An 18157-nucleotide genomic window follows, 5' to 3' on the forward strand; every position below is an offset into this window, starting at 1 on the left:
GCCCAGGCTGGTCATGCCCCCCAGTGGGGACCCCCACCCCGATGAGGGCATGGCTGGCTTGCAAACTGCCCCAGCCCCTCAGTCAAGCTGGCACTGCCCCCAGTGGGTTCTCCCACCCCAATGGGGGTGTGGCTGGCCTGTACAAACCACACCAGACCCCTCACCCAGGCCGGCCCCACCTCCTAAGGGGACCCCCAACCTGATCTGGGACACCATTCAGGGCAGACCAGGCAGCCTCCACCCATGCACCAGGCCTCTCTCTATACTAATAAAAGAGAATATGCTAATTAGACCGGGCGACCTTCTGGGAGACCTTCTGGACAAAGCCATGGTGGCAGGGGCGGAGGCAGAGGCGGTTAGGGGCAATGAGGCCAGGAGGGGAGGACAGTTGGGGGTGATCAGGACAGCAGGCAGAGTGGGTAGGGGAGATCAGGCAGACAGGCAGGTGAGCCAGGAGCCAGCAGTCCCAGATTATGAGAGGGATGTCTAACTGCTGGTTTAGGCCTGATGCCAGCAGTGGGGCACCCCCTGAGGGGTCCCAGATTGGAGAGGGTACAGGCTGGGCTGAGGAACACCCTCCAACCCCCATGCATGAATTTCATGCACCAGGCCACTAGTAACAGCTAAGAAAGCATTCAGAAAAGTTGTAAACCTTTATGTAAATCCAGTTGATATAATGATCTGGTAAATGAAAAAGAGCAGTTCCAGAAGAACCAACACGTTTCAGTTGAGAGAGAGCTATGTCCCCCAGGCATGCTGGCACAGAACCATGACCTAGAAGTACCCCATTTGAGGCTAATGAGCGGAGACTGGCCCGGCACCTCATGCTGAGTGACAGTGTTTTCCTGTCTGTTTCAGGAGAGGGTGAGGAGTTGTGGATGCGGAGTACGCAGTGATCCCTCAGGGATTTCCAAGCAGCAGAACCTTTCTCTTTTCCAGTCAAGTTCAAAACAGTATCTGAATATTAATTTAATAACCCTCTAGATGGGAAGTATGCCTACCCTCTCACTCTAGAAAGTAAACAAACTTAGAAAATAAAATTCCAAGCAAATGGAATTTTCACCTAGTTCTTCCCAAAGCTGTCTGTGCACCTCCCAAGCTTTAAATCGCATGTGACTGTTAGCACTGCAAGAAGGTTGAAGGCAGGCGTGCAATAAAAGAGCCGTAAGGCTCAATTATCCTAAACAAACTCTAATGCGATCACTCACTTTTCTCAAGGAGACAACCATCCACTAGCCCAACTAAACTTGCATCAAATTACTACTTCTAACACATAAAGGACAGAAGACAAAACAGGTTTTAAAGATGCAAAAAAATTTATAAAAATAATCAGATGAGAAAAGTAGTCAAATTAAATAAAAAATTACAAACTACCTTTTAGGAGAATTTTATTCCTCTGAGCCCTGTCTTTTCAGTAAATCAGGATGTTTTGCTGACTGTTAAACTGCACATTCTCGAATGGGTTCTGGACAGCTTCAGCTCAGGATCGGTGACAGAATGGAAGCCTTGCAGGCCTTGGTGGTGGCCAAGGCCTGGCTCACGATTCCCCTCTGCTGCCCTCGCCTTCCCGGAGGTGCAGCACTTCCCCAGAGCCTCCTAATTGCTACCGGCTCCATTCCATCTTCACCAGAGCAGCTTCTGCTCGGATGAAGATGTGAGTTTCCATGCTGAGGTCTGGCATGTCTGTGAGGCTCCAGTCTCCGACCTGATGGTGTGAGCAGCTGTCACCTGCTCTCTTTAGACTGGAGGTGCCGCGGAGGTGTGCGCTAAGCAGCAGAAGCAGCCAATGGCCATGAGAAGCCTGGCTGCCCCCACTCCACAGCCCACCGTGGCAAGAGCTAACTTACCTCCTGCAGAGCCTGGGCCAGCTGTTGCTTCAGGTTCTCTTCTCCTTGCTCTTTCTCCAAACCCTGCAAAACCAAAAACAAAATGGAAGGTTTCCCGGCAGAGAGGGAAAAAGCAACAAAATCCAGCAGCAAGCAGAGCAGACCAGCCAGCATGAGCATCTGGAAGCAATAGGGGGCAGGAAGCAGGTGGAAAATTTCCCATTTTACTCAAGCTGTGGGCAGCAAGGGATCTAAGAAGAGTTAACTGCTTAAATACTGCTCGCCTCAGGGCTGCCACTTGTAAGCCACCACTCAGGCTGTTCTGGAGAAACTACTCTGGATTAATTTCCCGCAAATGTGGTAACTCCTCAAAGGACGTTAATTGAAAGGTTCTGAGTTGCCAACCATCTTAAGCACCATGCCCAGGCCGGCACTCATAGGTTCCTCCCCTTTATTCTGGGCACCTCCCTCTCTCACACCGGTCTCTACCACTTCCAGCCTTGAACGGCTCCTCCTCCTTTGCCGAACTTAAGCTGTATTTCCCCCGTCACCCCACAACAGGGTGCCCTCCACATCATTACCCTATGACCAGCACCTTCCACACAACCTCTGGGCCCTTCCCTCCTGAAAGAATTATCTATCCATCTAATATGCCAACTTAAAATTATTCTCTAATTGAAATATACTGACTTAAACGGTTATGCTTATTTTATAGGTATGACACATTTACTAAGCATCTTTATAACCACTTTAACCCAAGCAGAGAACCAAGCAACATGGGTGCTTAAAAAAAAAAAAAAAAAAAAAAAAAAAAAAAGCATCTGTATGAAGCAGGAAGGGTTAAATGAGCTTCTGAACAAGTAGTCGGGGGAGAATAAATCCCTAGGGCCTGTGGCAGAGGGAAATCCAACCAATAAATAAAGGACTAGATACTATGAGTCTTTATATGTGAGCTTCTCCTATCTTGAGAAATTTTCTTAACCAGTGCTTTGGCCTTTCTTTACCATTTTGGCAGAAAAAAGACTTCACAGCTATTCCTTCAAACATGCCAGAGCAGCCACAAATACTAACAGTCCCTCTCATTCCTGAACACATTAGCCCTTACAGATAGTTCTGTTGCAGGAATGGCGGCATATAGCACATATGCAGAGATAAACCTCCCTCTGTCAATTTCAAGAACTCAGTCCAGGCTGCAAAAAGGCACTCATAGCAGTCTGTCCCCTTGGAAAGACCTAGTTAATCCATGGCCTGGGCTAATCTACCGGTTCCAGGCGACAAGCGATTAGAATGAATCTGATAAATTGTTCAGAAATGAGAGAACACTACTGGTTGTTCCTTGCCCTGAACAAAGTAAACAAGAGATAGAAGCTTATTCACCGCAATCTTCACTGGTCTATCTTAGATCTAGTCAACAGTGCGGAAGTCTTGACATTCAATATTACCTGAGCAAGTGGGTAGGAGTAAACCTGTGGGACTGATGTTTTGAGCAAGGATCAGCTCCAGCCTAGAAGCTTTTTGCAACAGCTTGTCATCTAAGAAAATGACGGGGATGACACATTTGACCTTATCTTGACACCGCTAAGAGTCTTTATTTAGCCTTCTCGCTAAAGGCCCTGTGGAAGGTGGCTTATCATTCAGCCCAACAACTGCATCATGGTGGACCTGTTTCCTCCACGCTGGCTGCTCAGGACGGACAGAAAGCATTTTGTGCCTCCCACTTCCTAGGTTCGGTACAGAGCTAACAAGCCAACAGGTACATCTAGGGCAGAGTAACCAGCTGGCCTATGCCTGCCTTGGGGCTGATTTGGCTTTGATTACAGAGCAAAAAACAACAATAACAAAAACACACACACAAAAAAAGCACACACACAAAACTCATGAGGACAGCTATTGGTTTAAGTGGAGAGTAAGTGCTGTGGTTTTTGTGGCATCTTGAACCTTCATCCAACCCCCTGAATTTACCTCAGTTCTGAAATGCCTCATCTTTACATCCTGAGATCAGGTACAAGCTGGGGCTGGCTCTGCCAGTCACCTTTCCCCATCTTGGCACCCGGCTCTGGTTCTTGGCCTGACCATACTGAAGCCTTAACCTCTGACTCAGCCCCTTCTCTTACCTCGAAGTTTTCTGTTCCCATTCCATCTGCTGACGCTCGGCGTTAGGTCCCTGATCCAGAGGCTCACCAAGGCCTCCCCCCCCCCCCCCCCCCCCCGGAGCGCACTCTTGCCCTTCCCTCCCGTGCGGGTACCTGGAGATCCTGCTGCTCTTCCTCGAAAGTCTTCTCTAGCTGCTCCACTCTGGCCTGCTGCTGGGCCTGCTCTGCACAAAGCTGAGACTGTAAATCCTGCAGTTCCTGCTCCATTTGCACAATATTCTTTGAGTCCCCTTTTTGGGTCTTTTTCTCATTCAGAACAGCTATTTGCTTTTCCTGCATCTGGGTTTTGAGCTTCAGAATCCTAGACATGGTCACCTTGAACAGCTGCAAGCGGCTCTGAGATACTGACGGGTTTGGGGCTTTCTGCTTGCTAGGATGTAGCACCAGGACTTTGGTGGGGCCAGAGAGAACGTGATCCCCTGTGGTGTTCTCACGTGGCTCGAGAGAAGTCACCTGAGGTTCCAAATGTTCAGAGGGTCCACTGGCCATTTCACCTTTCCCATGTGACTTCAGTGGTTGGCCAGGTTCACAAGACACTTTGTTCATTTTGAATTTCAATTGTGAGGGGCCTTGAGCTTCAGGACCCTCTAATTCATCCAAACTACATTTCCTTTTAGTTCTCAAGCCCTTATTTTTCCCCAAAATCTGATCATTCGTTGGGGCAAGATATGGATACAGCTTCTCCCAGTCTTCTTCAGTAACTTCATATTCATACTCGGCACTCTCCTTGTTTTCCAGAGGCACCCCAAGCTGAACGTGGTCTCCCATGTGGAGGGAATACACCTCTAAAGGCGCTAGGCGTACTCTGTTCAGCCAAACGCCATTCAGACTCTGGGAAAAGGGAAAGAAAGACAAAATAAGCTTCATGATTTCCCTCCTCTTAATGGAATGTCTCCCCTGCTGCTACAAAACCTTCAGGCTTTTCAGAAGGAAAACCCTTGAGAACAAATAGAAAAGAAAGGCTCATAAACTACCATCCTTAGAAACAGCATTCTTCAAACAGCACGTTGGCTTTTTACCTGTATTTCACATTCATGCCTCCACAGAGAACTGCCTGTGTAACAGGTGGGAATCCCTTATTACTAGAGGATGAATTACTCAAATAAATGCAGTAGCATTGAGAGAAAATGAAATTTAATAGCTCCTATTGACTCAAGACTGAAAAAAAGGCTATGTGTAAAGACAGTGGCATCTAATGTAAAGCTCAAAAGGATAGTCTTGACCAGGAAAGCCAAGCAAGCACCCTCTCTGCATGTGCCCTCGGAACACACTGGTGAGTGAGCAGAGTGCTTTCCAATACACATAAATAAAGAAAGAGTGCCAACACTTGTCCTGGGTCAAACCGCAGGTGAGATCTGACCCGCTTAACAGCACGAGAGGTCCATGAGCATGGAGGGGAAGAGCCGGAGCTCTGGACTCAGAGAGATTTGGGCTCTTAACCTACTGGGCTTACGGTTTTGTCTGTAACATAGGGCTGGCATAGTACCTACCTTATATGATTCCTGTGAGGAATAAATGAGAAAATACATGTAAAACATTTAGCACAGTGACTCATATATAAATGCTTTCTGGTTATAACTAAATCATAGTTCAGAGTTAAGAGCATGGACCCTGGAGTCAGACTGCCTACGTTTGTGAGTTGGCTCCATCACTTAACAACTGTGGAACTTGGGCACATTTCTTAACCTCTCCATGCCTGTTACCACATCTATAAAACAGAAAATAATAATAGTCTCTCCCTCATGGTGTTTGTGTGGATTTAATGAGATAACATATGTAATATACTTAGAAAAGTGTCTGGCACATGGTATGCATTATATAAGTGCTCTCTACTATTACTACCGTGTTTCCCCGAAAATAAGACATCCTCCAAAAATAAGACCTAGCACATGGAAAGATAAGACATCCCCTGAAAATAAGACCTAGCGCAACTTTGGGAGAAAAAATTAATATAAGACACTATTTTATTTTTGGGGAAACAGTATGATCTGGCTTGATTTATCAACAATCATTTCAATTCTATTCTCAGCGTCTTGCAGCAAGATAAATATAGGGAGAGCAAAATCGACATGAAAATGTTTAGCACCTGATAGCAGAGAGCAAAACACAAGGGCAAATAAAAGCACAGCCTATAAACACAATGGGATATTATGTGAAGCTGGGTTAGCTAAGAGATGCCAAATGGGAATGCAGAATTTAGAGTTTAAAGAAACAAGTGGGCATTTTAATTCCATATCAAGGATTAACTTTGGGGGACAGGCCAGAGATGAAGCTCACAGCTGAACTGGTACTAAGATTTGTTTATGTTGGTAACTACAGTTACCTACTTTTAGCTACAACAATTACCTGTTTAACCCAAATATGATGGGGGCTTGACCACAAGGTACAGAAGATGAAGGGCAATAGAGATCAGATCTCAGCTCTATTCTAGCATTAGACCCTTGTTTCTGGCTTTATATCATTTGGCTCAAGCAGAAAGAGGGAGAGAAAGCAGAGTATGGCTATCCTGTATAATAAAAGGCTAATATACAAATTGACCGAATGGCAGAGTGACCAGCTGCTGTGATGCACACTGACCGCCAGGGGCAGATGCTCAACGCAGGAGCTGCCCCCTGGTGGTAAGTGCATTTCCACAGGGGGACCAACACTCAGCCAGAAGCTGGCTCATGGCTGGCGAGCGCAGCAGTGATGGCGGGAGCTCCCACCTCCATGGCAATGCTAAGAATGTCTGAATGATGGCTTAGGCCCGCCCCAGGGGAAGCGGGCCTAAGCCAACAATCAGACATCCCCCGAAGGCTCCTGGACTGAGAGAGGGCATAGGCCAGACTGAGGGACCCCCGCAAGTATATGAATTTTATGCACTGGGCCTCTAGTATATACATATATACAGAAAGACCAGCTTTAACTCACTGCCTTAGGTCTAACCTGGCTTATCTGGCTAACCTCTCCCAATTTTTCTATTCATATTCAGCCTCAGAAACTATGAGGACTGATAAGTTCTGCTGACAACACGTAAGAAAATAACACAGGAGGGGGATGGAGGTCAGAAGAATTTATTTTAAAAGTTTTATATGGGGAGGGAGAGGAACGGGAGCAGCTGGGGAAAAGTCAATAGGGGAAAAAGGAGACATATGTAATACTTTCAGCAATAAACAATTTAAATTAAAAAGGTTTTATATCAGAATAGATTATACTTTGGAAAAAGGTTTCAGGAAAAGTATTATAATATGACACAGAAGGCTACCTAATGCCAAAATATACACATTTTAGAAAAACCTCAAAGGCAAAGATAAGGTTAAATAAAGAAAGGTGACAGAAGCAGCCCAAAACCAGAGAGAACAGGGAATCCCTAAAAAGCTGGGGAAAACTTTCAACACATACTGCAGCCCTCCTCTAGATCCTCTACATTAAGATGCCTCCTTCAGAGCCCTGTAGGCCTGGAAAATAAGCACTCACATTTCCCCATCACATTTTATCTTCAGGTCCTTCTGTTTACCCATTCATCACTTCCTGGTGACACCTAGTGGTATAATTGGGACCACAGCCCTGAGTCAGGTCTATTCACAAGGTGACCATAGAAAAGGATGAAAATGCCATGGCTATATAAGAACAATAAAGTACTGCCCAGAATATCATCTCAAATATAATGGTTTAAATAAATCAAACTCTGTTCAAGCCTTTCTTAATGTTGTTTTCATAATCAGCAGTTTGAACAATGTCAGCAGCAGCAAAGTGATAAAAACAATAACAGCCTGCCTAATGTCTCTTTGCCATCAGTGGGAAAAGTGGGATAGCACACACCCCTATACAATAATTACTTCACCTGATGCTCAACCTCTGTCCAGTGTTTTTAGTCAGCTGTTGAAGACAGTGAAACCTAAAGTCAAAAGGCAATGTTCTCTTGGAGTTTTCCAGAAGATTTATGTAGCTCAGCAACTCTCAACCCTGACTACTCAGTGAAATCACCTGGAAAAGTTTGAAACAAATAGCAATACCTGAGTCTCGCCCTCAGACTGAGTTAACATTCTGAAGCTGGAACTAGGCATCAGGTTTATGTACAAACTAGAGGCCCAGTACATGAATTCGTGCATGGGTGGGGTCCAGCCGGCCTGCCTCGATTGGGGCCGATTGGGGGCGGGCCAGCTGAGGGAGGGGGATCAATGGTGATTGGTGGGCTGATCCTATCCCCTGGTTGAACTCCTAGTTGAGGGAACAATTTGCATATTAGCCTTTTATTATTATATATAGGATGCATATAGTCTATAATTGGATCAAGTCAAAGTACCCCTTTCCAGCCAATCCCTCCCCAACTCCTAGGCAACTAATCATCTGTTCTCTGCCCTAACTATGTAGATTTACCTTTTCCACTAGTATAAATGGAATAAAAAAGGAATATACCCTTTTTGAGCCTGGCTTCTTTCACTTAGCACAATGACTTTTAGACTTGCCTATGTTGTTGCATTAACAATAGTTTGATATTTTTTATTGCTGACTAGTATTCTGGACATGGGTGTATAAGTTTATCCATTCCCTAGTTGTTTTCCCCAAGTTTTTAATAATTAAATAAAGCTACTAAAACATTCACACACAAGTTTCTTGGAGGACATTAGGTTTTCATTAATTTACTAGGGTAAATACCAAGAAACAGAATCACTGGGTAAGTGTATGTTTAGCTGCAAGAAATTGCCAGACTATTTTTCAAAGTGACAGTACTATTTTGTATTCACACATGCAATGCTTACGATTCCATGCTCACCAGCACTTGGTATTGTTTTATTTCAGCAATTCTCATTGGTGTGTATCAGTCAATATTTTTAATGCTTCATTGAAACATAACATACAACCATAAAAGTGCACAAATAAGAAATGTACAATTAGATGACTAACCACAATGTGAACACCTCAGTGTAACTACAACAAAATTAAAACAAACAAAAATACCCTAACCCACATTTATCAGCACCCCAGAATCCTCCTTTTGCCTTCTCTAGTCATAAAGTCTCCTCCTACCCCCATCAGGTGACTACTGGACTGGAGTAACATCACACATTACTTTTTCTGGTTTCGACATTAAATGAATGCCATTACATATATATTCTTTGGTGTCTATCTTCTTTTTTATTGTCCAAAGTTGCACATATGTCTTCTTTTCCCCCAATTGACCCTCCCCCCAGCCATTCCCACCCTGGGCAAGCCCCCACCAGCCCAGTACCTGTGGTGTCCGTCTTCTTTCACTCCATTCTATGCCTGTGAGATTTATCTGTGTTGTTGGATATAGTAGCAGTTCACTCACATTCATTACAGTATAGTGTTTCATTGTAAGAATATTCCATAGTTTATTTCTCCATTATGCTGCCGATGGACATCTGAGCTATTTCCCTGTGACTAAATATACTGTCACGGGGTATATATAAGTGCAACTTTAATAAATAATGCCAAATAACTTTCCAAAATAGTTGTACCAACTTACACTTCTACTCAGATAAATTATGCTCCACATCCTTGCTAATACCTGGCATATTCAGTATTAATTTTACCCACTCTGGTGGGTGTGTAGTGCTATTCCATTCTGGTTTTAATTTACATTTCCCTGATCACAAATGAGGCTGAACAACTTTTGATGGATGTTGAACATTTGGATACAATATTTTGTCAAGTGTCTGGCTCCTGTCCATTTATAAAACTGGGTTATCTTCCTTTTTCTTAATGATTTGGAGTCCTGTAAATATTCAATTATAAGTCCTTCGTCAGTTATGTATAGCAAATATCTTCCACTCTGAACTTGTCTTTACTCTCCTAATGGTGTCTTTTGATGAATAGAAGTTTGGAATTTTAATATATCAGTATTTTTGTAAGTACCCAGGTAAGGACACAACTGAAAACAGGATTGAGAACCACTGTTCTAGCTGCTGGAAGACCAAGCAGCAAGGCGTGTTCACACAGTATAACTCACCAGAGACTTTAAATGCCAGAACCTACAGAAGGACCAAAGTAGGAATCACCAAGTAGCAGGTAAACAGCAATGTGATAGGAGGGGAAGAATGGAAAATGCTCACACGATATGCCTGAGCCTCTAGGACTAGAGATAAGCAAACCCACCAAAGCATTTCAGATTGTGACTTTGAAATTACAAATTTTCTGAAATAGCTGAATACCAATACATAGGATGAACTACCTGAAGAGCTACTAAATTAACTAAAATTTATATAACTACAACCATCCACGTTTCACGTGCAAAATAAGCGTCCTCCAAGGTTGTTTTTGTTTTTCTCCCTAACTTAATTTTAAACTAGAATTGATACTGTTGTAATTTCTGTACCTGTACTTAAGCTTTCCCTGTCTGGCCATTACAGCATATAAGAGAGATAATTTTTTGAAGATAGAATGTGGTCCTGAGTTTTGAATTACTAGTAATATCTACCTCTTAAAGAGACTTGGCAAAAGATTTGAGATATAACAATAATATCCTGCACCTAAAATTCAAATCCTTCATCAGGAGAAGGCGGCTGATAAGGCTTCGTGCCAAAAAGAAACGGAGCATCTGTTAAGAGGGAGAGAGAGAAAAAAAAAAGGGGGAGTTGGGGGTGGGGAGGAGAGGGACTTACTGGTAATAGTTGCTCCATCAAAAACAACCAGTCATTGCTTTTTTTCAAAACTCAGTTACCTCACCAACTGCATCAAAGCTCAGAGGCTGAAACCAGAAAACACTTGGAAGAATCAGGCGCCCACCTTCCCTCTATCTTCTCTGAGACCTGAGAGAGGAGACAGGAAAACAGCCCTAGAAGGAAGGGTACAGAGCAAACTGGAGAGCAACCGGAGGAGCACTGTCCCATCTGTTGCTGTCACAGGCTGCCTCTCTGTCCTGAGGTTCGTGTTCAAAGAATACTCAAATCAAGTCAGCTGGTGGCTTCCCAACCCCTCGAAATCTGCTATTCCAATAATGGAACACGTCTGTGTTGTACATCATCAAGGAAAGCAGCAGCAGACAACCATCTCTACAATACTGTAACTCCGTTGTTCAAATACCCAACTCTGATGAGGAAAACATCTTTCCCTAAGGATTAAGTTTTGGTATAAGCTACTGCAGGGACTTTAAAACTTTGCAGCTATGTCACAGATATGCATAATTATTATTTTAAATCATGCAGCCAGGATAGCAAACTGCTGTGTCCTTCACACTAGTTTGACAATGGGGCATAGTGAGAGACTTATTTGAGTTTGAGCCCTGGCTTATTCACTCAACCAGTTATGCAGAAGGCCTTGAACAAATCAATTTCTCTCTGGGCCTCAGATCCCTATCATCTCTAAGGTCCCCTTTTCCGTGCCAATTTCTTTTCTCACAGTGTCTTGCCAAGAGTGCTGAACCAATTTACTTAGCATTTATGCAGCCTCTCCTTCAACACAGTGCCAACTCAACTTAACCCAGTGCAGGAAGATACTTTCTCCAACAGCTTAAATCTAACAGTTTTATGCATGAAAAAGGAGGCTGCTGGGCAGGTCTGTAGGACACCTGCGATATTGTGAATAATAAGCAGCAGTATATATTTGGACTTCACCCCCATTTCTAGCACAATGCTTCTGAAACCCTTGGAATTTTCTAAGCAGTGATAAGAGATCAAGGTGTCTTTTGTTATGTTAATGAGGTGACTTTGGGACTGCCTCTAGGTCACCTAAGGAGGGTTAATTCCCACTCCTGGATCTCTTGGGAGGGGAGGGCTGGAGGTTGAAGTCATCAACTAGTGGCCAATGATTTAATCAATCACACCTCTGTAATGACGCTTCCATTAACACCCCCCACCACCACCATCACCCAAAAAAAAGGACGGTTCTGAGGGTTGGTGAACACATGGAGGTGCTGGGAGAATGGTGTACCCAGACAGGCATGAAAGTTCCACGCCCCTTCCCACACACCTTGCCCTACACAACTCTTCCAAATGGATGTTCATCTACAATATATCCCTTAGCTTAACCTTTTTTTCTTTTTTGAATTTATTAAGGTATCACATATCCTCATTCCCCCATTCCCATCCCACATCCTTCCCCACGCATGCCCCCTCCCCCTGTTGTCCTTGACCACTGGTTAGGCTCATATACTTGCACACAAGTCCTTTGGTTGATTTCTCCCCTTTATCCCACCTCCCTCACTCTCCCTCCGAGGTCCAACAGTCTGATCCATGCCTCCTTGTCTCTGGTTCTGTTCTTGTTCATCAGACTATATTGTTCACCATTTCCCCTAGATGAGTGAGATCATATCCTACTAGAAATACACTTATAAGAACCGAAAATGAGGCAAGCAATAATGGTTATACTGAAAGGCAAATGAATCAGTCTGTAGTGAGTTTCTTTCTGGGCCAACTGTTCTTTTGAAATCCAATTTCAATGTCAAACAGTTCCAATATCATGTCAGCAATGATATTTCAGTTGTGGATGGTGGACAAATGGTAGTAATGAAGGTCCGACCCTCTCTGCTTTGGTCCTGGGCAACCTGCAGTGACTGCCAGTATGGCAAGGTGACGTCAGTGTCTTCCATCTCTGGACTGCTTCTCTTCTGTCTTCATGGCTGGAGTAATCAACCTTTTTTAAAAAAATCTTTTTATTTTTCAATTACAGTTGACAAACAATATTTATATTAGTTTCAGATGATCATTCCAATAAATCTTGTACCTATCTGACACCATACAGTTATTAGAACATTACTTACTATATTCCCTTATGATGAACTTTATATATCCCTGTGACTGTTCTGTAAAAATCTATTTGTACTTCTTAATCCCACTTCTTTCATCCATCCCCCCAACCCTGCTATCTGGCAACCATCAAAATATTTTCTGTATCTATGAGTCTATTTCTGTTCTGCTTGTTCATTATTTTTTAGATTCAATTGTTGATAGGTGTGTGTGTGTGTATATATATATATATATATATATATATATTACCACTTTAACTGTTCATATTTTTAATCTTTTTTTCTTTTTCTTCTTAAAGAAAGACCCTTTAACATTTCTAGTTTGGTGGTGGTGAACTCCTTTAGCCTTTTCTTATCTGGGAAGCTCTTTATATGTCCAATTCTAAATGCTAGTTTTGCTGGGTAATCTTGGTTGTAGGTCCTTGCTTTTCATCAGTTTAATATTTCTTGCTATTTCCTTCTGGCCTGCAAAGTTTCTGTTAAGAAATCAGCTGACAATCTATGGAAGCTCTCTTGTAGGTAACCAACTTTTTCTTTTGCTGCTTTTAAAATTCTGTTTTTAACCTCTGATATTTTAATTATGATGTGTGGGCCTCTTTGGGTTTATCCAGTTTGTGATTCTGCACTTCCTAGACTTGTATGTCTATTTCCTTCAATAGGTTGGGATATTTCCTGCCATTATTTTTTCAAACAGCTTTTCAACTTGTTCTCTCTCTTCTCCTTCTGACACCCCCATGGTGAGAATGTTGATATGTTTGAAGAAGCTCCTTACACTATCCTCATTTATTTTGGATTCTTTTTTCTTTTTGCTGCCCTGATTGGATGTTTTCTGAATCACAAATCACTGCACCCTGGTTGGTTTGGCTCAGTGGATAGAGCACTGGTCTGTGGACTGAAGAGTCCTAGGCTGATTCTGGTCAAGGACACATGCCTGGGTTGTGGACTCAATCCCCAGTAGGAGGCATGCAGGAGGCAGCTGATCAATGATTCTCTTTCATCATTGATGTTTCTACTTCTCTCTCCCCCTCCCTTCCTTTCTGAAATCAATAAAAATACATTAAAAATAAAACTAAAACAAATCACTGTTTTGATTCTTGGTTTCATTTACTCTACTGTTGATTCCCTGTAAATTATTCTTCATTTCAGTTAGTGCATCCTTCACTTATGACTGGATCTTTTTATGGTTTCCATGTCCTTTCTTACGTTTTTGAAGCTCTCTTTAAGTTCCTCTACTCTTCCCCTAAGTTCACTGAGCCTCCCCTATAACCAGTGTTTTGAACTCTGCGTCTAACTGATTGCCTGTCTCCATTTTGCTTAGTACTTTTTCTGGAGTTCTGTTCTGTTTTTTCACTTGGAACATATTTCTTTGTTTCCTTATTTTGGCAATCACCCTGTGTTTGTTTCTATGTATTAGGTAGAGGTACTATGACTCCCAGGCTTGGGAGAGTGGCCTAATATACAATAGTAAGTGTCCTATAGGAACTAGTGGCACAGCTTCCATATTCACACAAGCTGGGCACTCCAGGTGCACCCGTGTGAGCTGTGTACATCCTCCTGTTGTAGTTAAGCCTTCATTACTGTTGGCACATCAATGAGAGGGATTTTTCCCCAGGCTGATTGACTTCAAGGACTGGCTGTGACCACCACTGAAGATCAGCTGTACAGAGGCCTACTCTTCAGAGCAGGACTTATTTCAGCAGGGTTCTGGTGCTCAATGAGTCTACCCTTGAGTATGCTGTTATAAAGGTACTTTGAGGTGATCTGAAGTTGTCCACTGGGTACACCGGCTCTGGGGCTTCCTGGGAGGTACAGGTCAAGGTCAGGGGCCACCCAGCAAGAGCTACAAAGAGATCTGCAGATGGCTGCTACTTGTGCTAGGCTTGGAGGTGCCCAGGAGAGGCCACGCTGTGAACATAAGCATGAGCCAAGAAAGGAATGAGTTTGGGTGGTGGGGCAGGGTCTCAGGGAACCACAGGACGGGAAGGGAGATGGAAAGCAGTGATAGCGAGTTGATGGAGACTCAGATATGGCTCGGTTGGGATAGAGGTCAGAAGAGGAACAAAGGCCTCTGCCAGCACTCTGTCTGGGGAAAGCTGCCCTTCCAGCTCTTGCCCTGATGACAATTCAGTTCCTCCCTTATGTTCCTGGTGCCGTTCAGGCTGCTGCCCCAGCGCTGGAGCTCAGAGCGGGTGAGTCTGAGTAAATCCATGCATAGTCCCTTTAAGAGGAGCTACCTGGGACTCCAGCAACCTCCGTGTCACTTACTTACAATGCCTGCTGGTTTTTACAGCCAGAAGTTGTGGGGACTTTTCTTCCTGGTACTGGAATCCTGGACTGGGGGCATGTTATGGGGCTGGGACCTTTTGCTCCTCAGGGGAGACTTCTGTGGCTGAAATATCCCTCCCGATTTTTATCTGCCACACACAGGTATGGGACCAGCCAGCCCCACAGTTGGATGTGGCTTCTTCTGTCTATCTTAGGACTTCCATCCAGCTAGATTTCAGGCAGTTCTGAATGATGGTTGTTTTGTAGTTTAGTTGTAATTTTGATGTGGTTGTGGAAGGATATAGATACTGTGCCATATTAACAGGAAACCCTCCTATCTGTATATATAAAAGGCTAAATGCAAAGGTTCCCTCGGGAGTTAGACCAGGTGCTCAGTCACTCACTATGATGTGCACTGACCACCAGGGGGTGGTGTGGAACATGGTGGTGACCAGCAGTGGTGGCAGGATGCTGAAGGATCGAGGGAAAGAGGAGGCAAGGAGGCAGGGAACCACACAGTGGTGGCACACAGGTGGCAAGGGAAGGAGGCGGTGGACAGGCAGGGAGCAGGGAACCTGATTGGCCCTGATTGCTGGCCAGGCCTAGGGATCCTACCCACGCACAAATTTCATGCACCAAGCCTCTAGTCCTTTTATAATAAACCGGTAAATGTAAGTAAATGTTTCTGTGAGTCACTCTAGCTAATTAATTGAATCCATAGGGAAGGAGGTCTTGGGAACCTCTGACTTATAGCCAACTGGTCAGAAGTACAAGGAACAACCTGGACTTGCAACTGGTATATGAAGTCCAAGAAAGGGGTCTTTGTGGAACCTAATCTAGAGCTAGTTGATCAGAAGAACAGGTGTTAACCTGAGCTCTTGATTGGAATCCAAAGTGGAGGATGGGCTTGTACAGCTGAGCCCTTTACCTGTGGGATTTGATGCCATGGTCAGGGAGGTAGGTAGGTAGATAGTGTCAGAATTGTAGGACACCCAGCTGGTGTCCCAGCATTGCTTGATGGTGTGGGGATAATCCTCTCCACATGTAGGAATTCATTTCAGAACCATTTAATTTCAGCTAATTTTTGTTAATCCTCAAACAAAAATCTTCACTAGATTCCCTTCAAGTGACAAAGGGCCTATTTCCCCAATAACTTAGTCTAGTTTCTGGAGCAAACCTATTGCCGCAATTCAGGTGTTCCTTTCAGAGTAACTAACTTCAAGACCTTAGAAATTACTCTGACATAATCTAATCTCTGGCAGCATACAGAAGTGGTTGTCTGTGGGGAAGATAACCGAGTGGTTAGGGGAGATGATATATTTCTGAATCTTTAAATTTTATACCATGTATTATCTGTACCAAAAAAAAGCAATTTAAAAATGAACAAAAGCTAGTGAAAGTCATTAGGCATCTATGGATTCCTGTTACCTTGTTGTCCATAATTGTCCACTGGCCCTCCGTGTTCTGCTTCAAAACACAGTGGTTTCGGGAAATCATCAGAGGGCAGAGTTTTGATACCAGTTGGTATGTAACACCGAATCCTCTCCCTAAAGTCACCTAGGAAGACAACAACAATATGAGACACCATCAACCATTGTGCTGAAAAGGAAGGTCCTTTTGACAATCTTGTCAACCAGGGTGTACATATGTCCTGACATGAAACCCACACAGCTCAGGAGCTATCCTCCTTCAGCTGCCATGGGAGCCACCGGGAAGAAAAAGGCAAGAAGCTGTGACAAGAAGAGACAGCTGAATGCATTTACTCATGGAATGTCAGGGCTGGTAGGACTCTGAAAAGTCATGAGATGGAGAAATTCTTTCTATACACCCTCATCACCTAGTCTTAATCACTGCCCAAAACTACAGCCTCTATATAAGACAATCTGTCCAATTTTTTAATGACTCAGACTTGGCATCGTTCTCATTATAAATTCCATCCATTGGCCCTGGCTCTGCCATGGGCACTATCAGAAAATCTCCAATTCCCCTCCCACAGGACAGCTATAGTGCCTATCAAATCTCTTCTTTTGTTGGCCCTATGTTCCCAGTTACTTCAACCTAACTCTCATGGTATAGATTTGAGTCTCTTTGCTATCTTAATGATATGTTTTTATTCCCAGATGCCATTATAAGAAAAATAAACTTAATTTCTATTACACAGTCGAATCCAAGTATCAGTTTCCAAGTTCTAAATATCATCTCTGGAGCATATAAATTGCATTAGCGTTCATCGCAGATCTATCACACAATGTACCCTCAGGCTTGGGAATGATTATATTTATTGGTCTGACCATCCCCCAAGAATTGCATGCGAAGTCACATCTCTTGACTAGTTGGTAAATCTGGATTCACGTGAAGGACCTTACACCGATTCCTATTAAACTGCATCTTGTTAGTTCAACCTATCACATGAGCTTGTCAAGACTTTTATGAATTTTTAATCTGCCATCAGATAAACTCAATATTCCTCTCACCAAATGAATATGAGGCCTGTGTGCTTTCATTCAAGACACAGATAGAAGACTGAATGAGGACGTAGCCAAAGACAAAGCTCTCAGGAACGCCTAGTAAACATTCTACCACACATTCTGGATATACCCTTCAACCAGTTGTAATTCAACCAAAGTCTTTGCATCAAGTCTATACTTTCCATCTTATCCACAGGACAGCATGCGAGCCCCTGGAAAAGCTTGCAAAGAGGCCCCAATTGACATCTACCATACTTTCCTGATGGACTAGTCTAGTTCACAATAACCCTTTGAGGAAGAAAATGCAATTTTTCTGAGACCAAGATCTTGGAATTTCCTGCTTATCCTTCTTGGAGCACAAGCCACCTCTTTAATGGTCCATACCACAACCTTACCTGGGAACATTACACCAAGTGATCTGTGGTTTTCTAAAAGCTGTCCTCTTTGCTCCTTTTGAAAATCTTTCAGGATCAATGTCTGTCCTCCTCAGTCCCTCAAAGACCAAATGACTTTCCTTGTTCCATCTTTTTCCCCCACAGACTTTCACCTCAGTAACTGACACTATTTGTTACCCAATCATCGCTTAGCCCAAAGCTCAGGAGCTATCTTTGATTCTTCTCTGCTCCTTCATTCCCACATTCAAATCATCAGCAAATTCTACTAATTGTAATTTAGTATATCCTATATCTCTTCATTCTATCTCTATGGCCACTATCTTAGTCAAAACAACCTGGCTTCCTCCAGTTATGCTGTTTTTAC

General features: G+C 43.5%; 1 protein-coding gene across 7 annotated transcripts in view; it reads right to left on the bottom strand.

Moving 5' to 3' along the window:
* Nucleotides 1–18157, bottom strand: part of RNF8 (ring finger protein 8) — a 38134-nt gene that overhangs the window by 15095 nt on the left and 4882 nt on the right. For 5 of the 7 annotated variants that reach the window (XM_036413570.2, XM_036413574.2, XM_045572677.1 and 2 more), the window contains exons 2-4: nt 16359–16487; nt 4073–4810; nt 1848–1910 (exon numbers count right to left, since the gene is read on the bottom strand). In XM_036413570.2, coding sequence (XP_036269463.1) covers nt 1848–1910; nt 4073–4810; nt 16359–16487 — 930 coding nt within the window. The remainder of the gene's footprint in view (nt 1–1847; nt 1911–4072; nt 4811–16358; nt 16488–18157) is intronic. The other 2 variants (XM_045572679.1, XM_045572678.1) reach the window with 2 other exon arrangements.

The sequence above is a fragment of the Pipistrellus kuhlii genome, unplaced genomic scaffold (assembly GCF_014108245.1).
Source record: "Pipistrellus kuhlii isolate mPipKuh1 unplaced genomic scaffold, mPipKuh1.p scaffold_m20_p_5, whole genome shotgun sequence".
NCBI lineage: Eukaryota > Metazoa > Chordata > Mammalia > Chiroptera > Vespertilionidae > Pipistrellus > Pipistrellus kuhlii.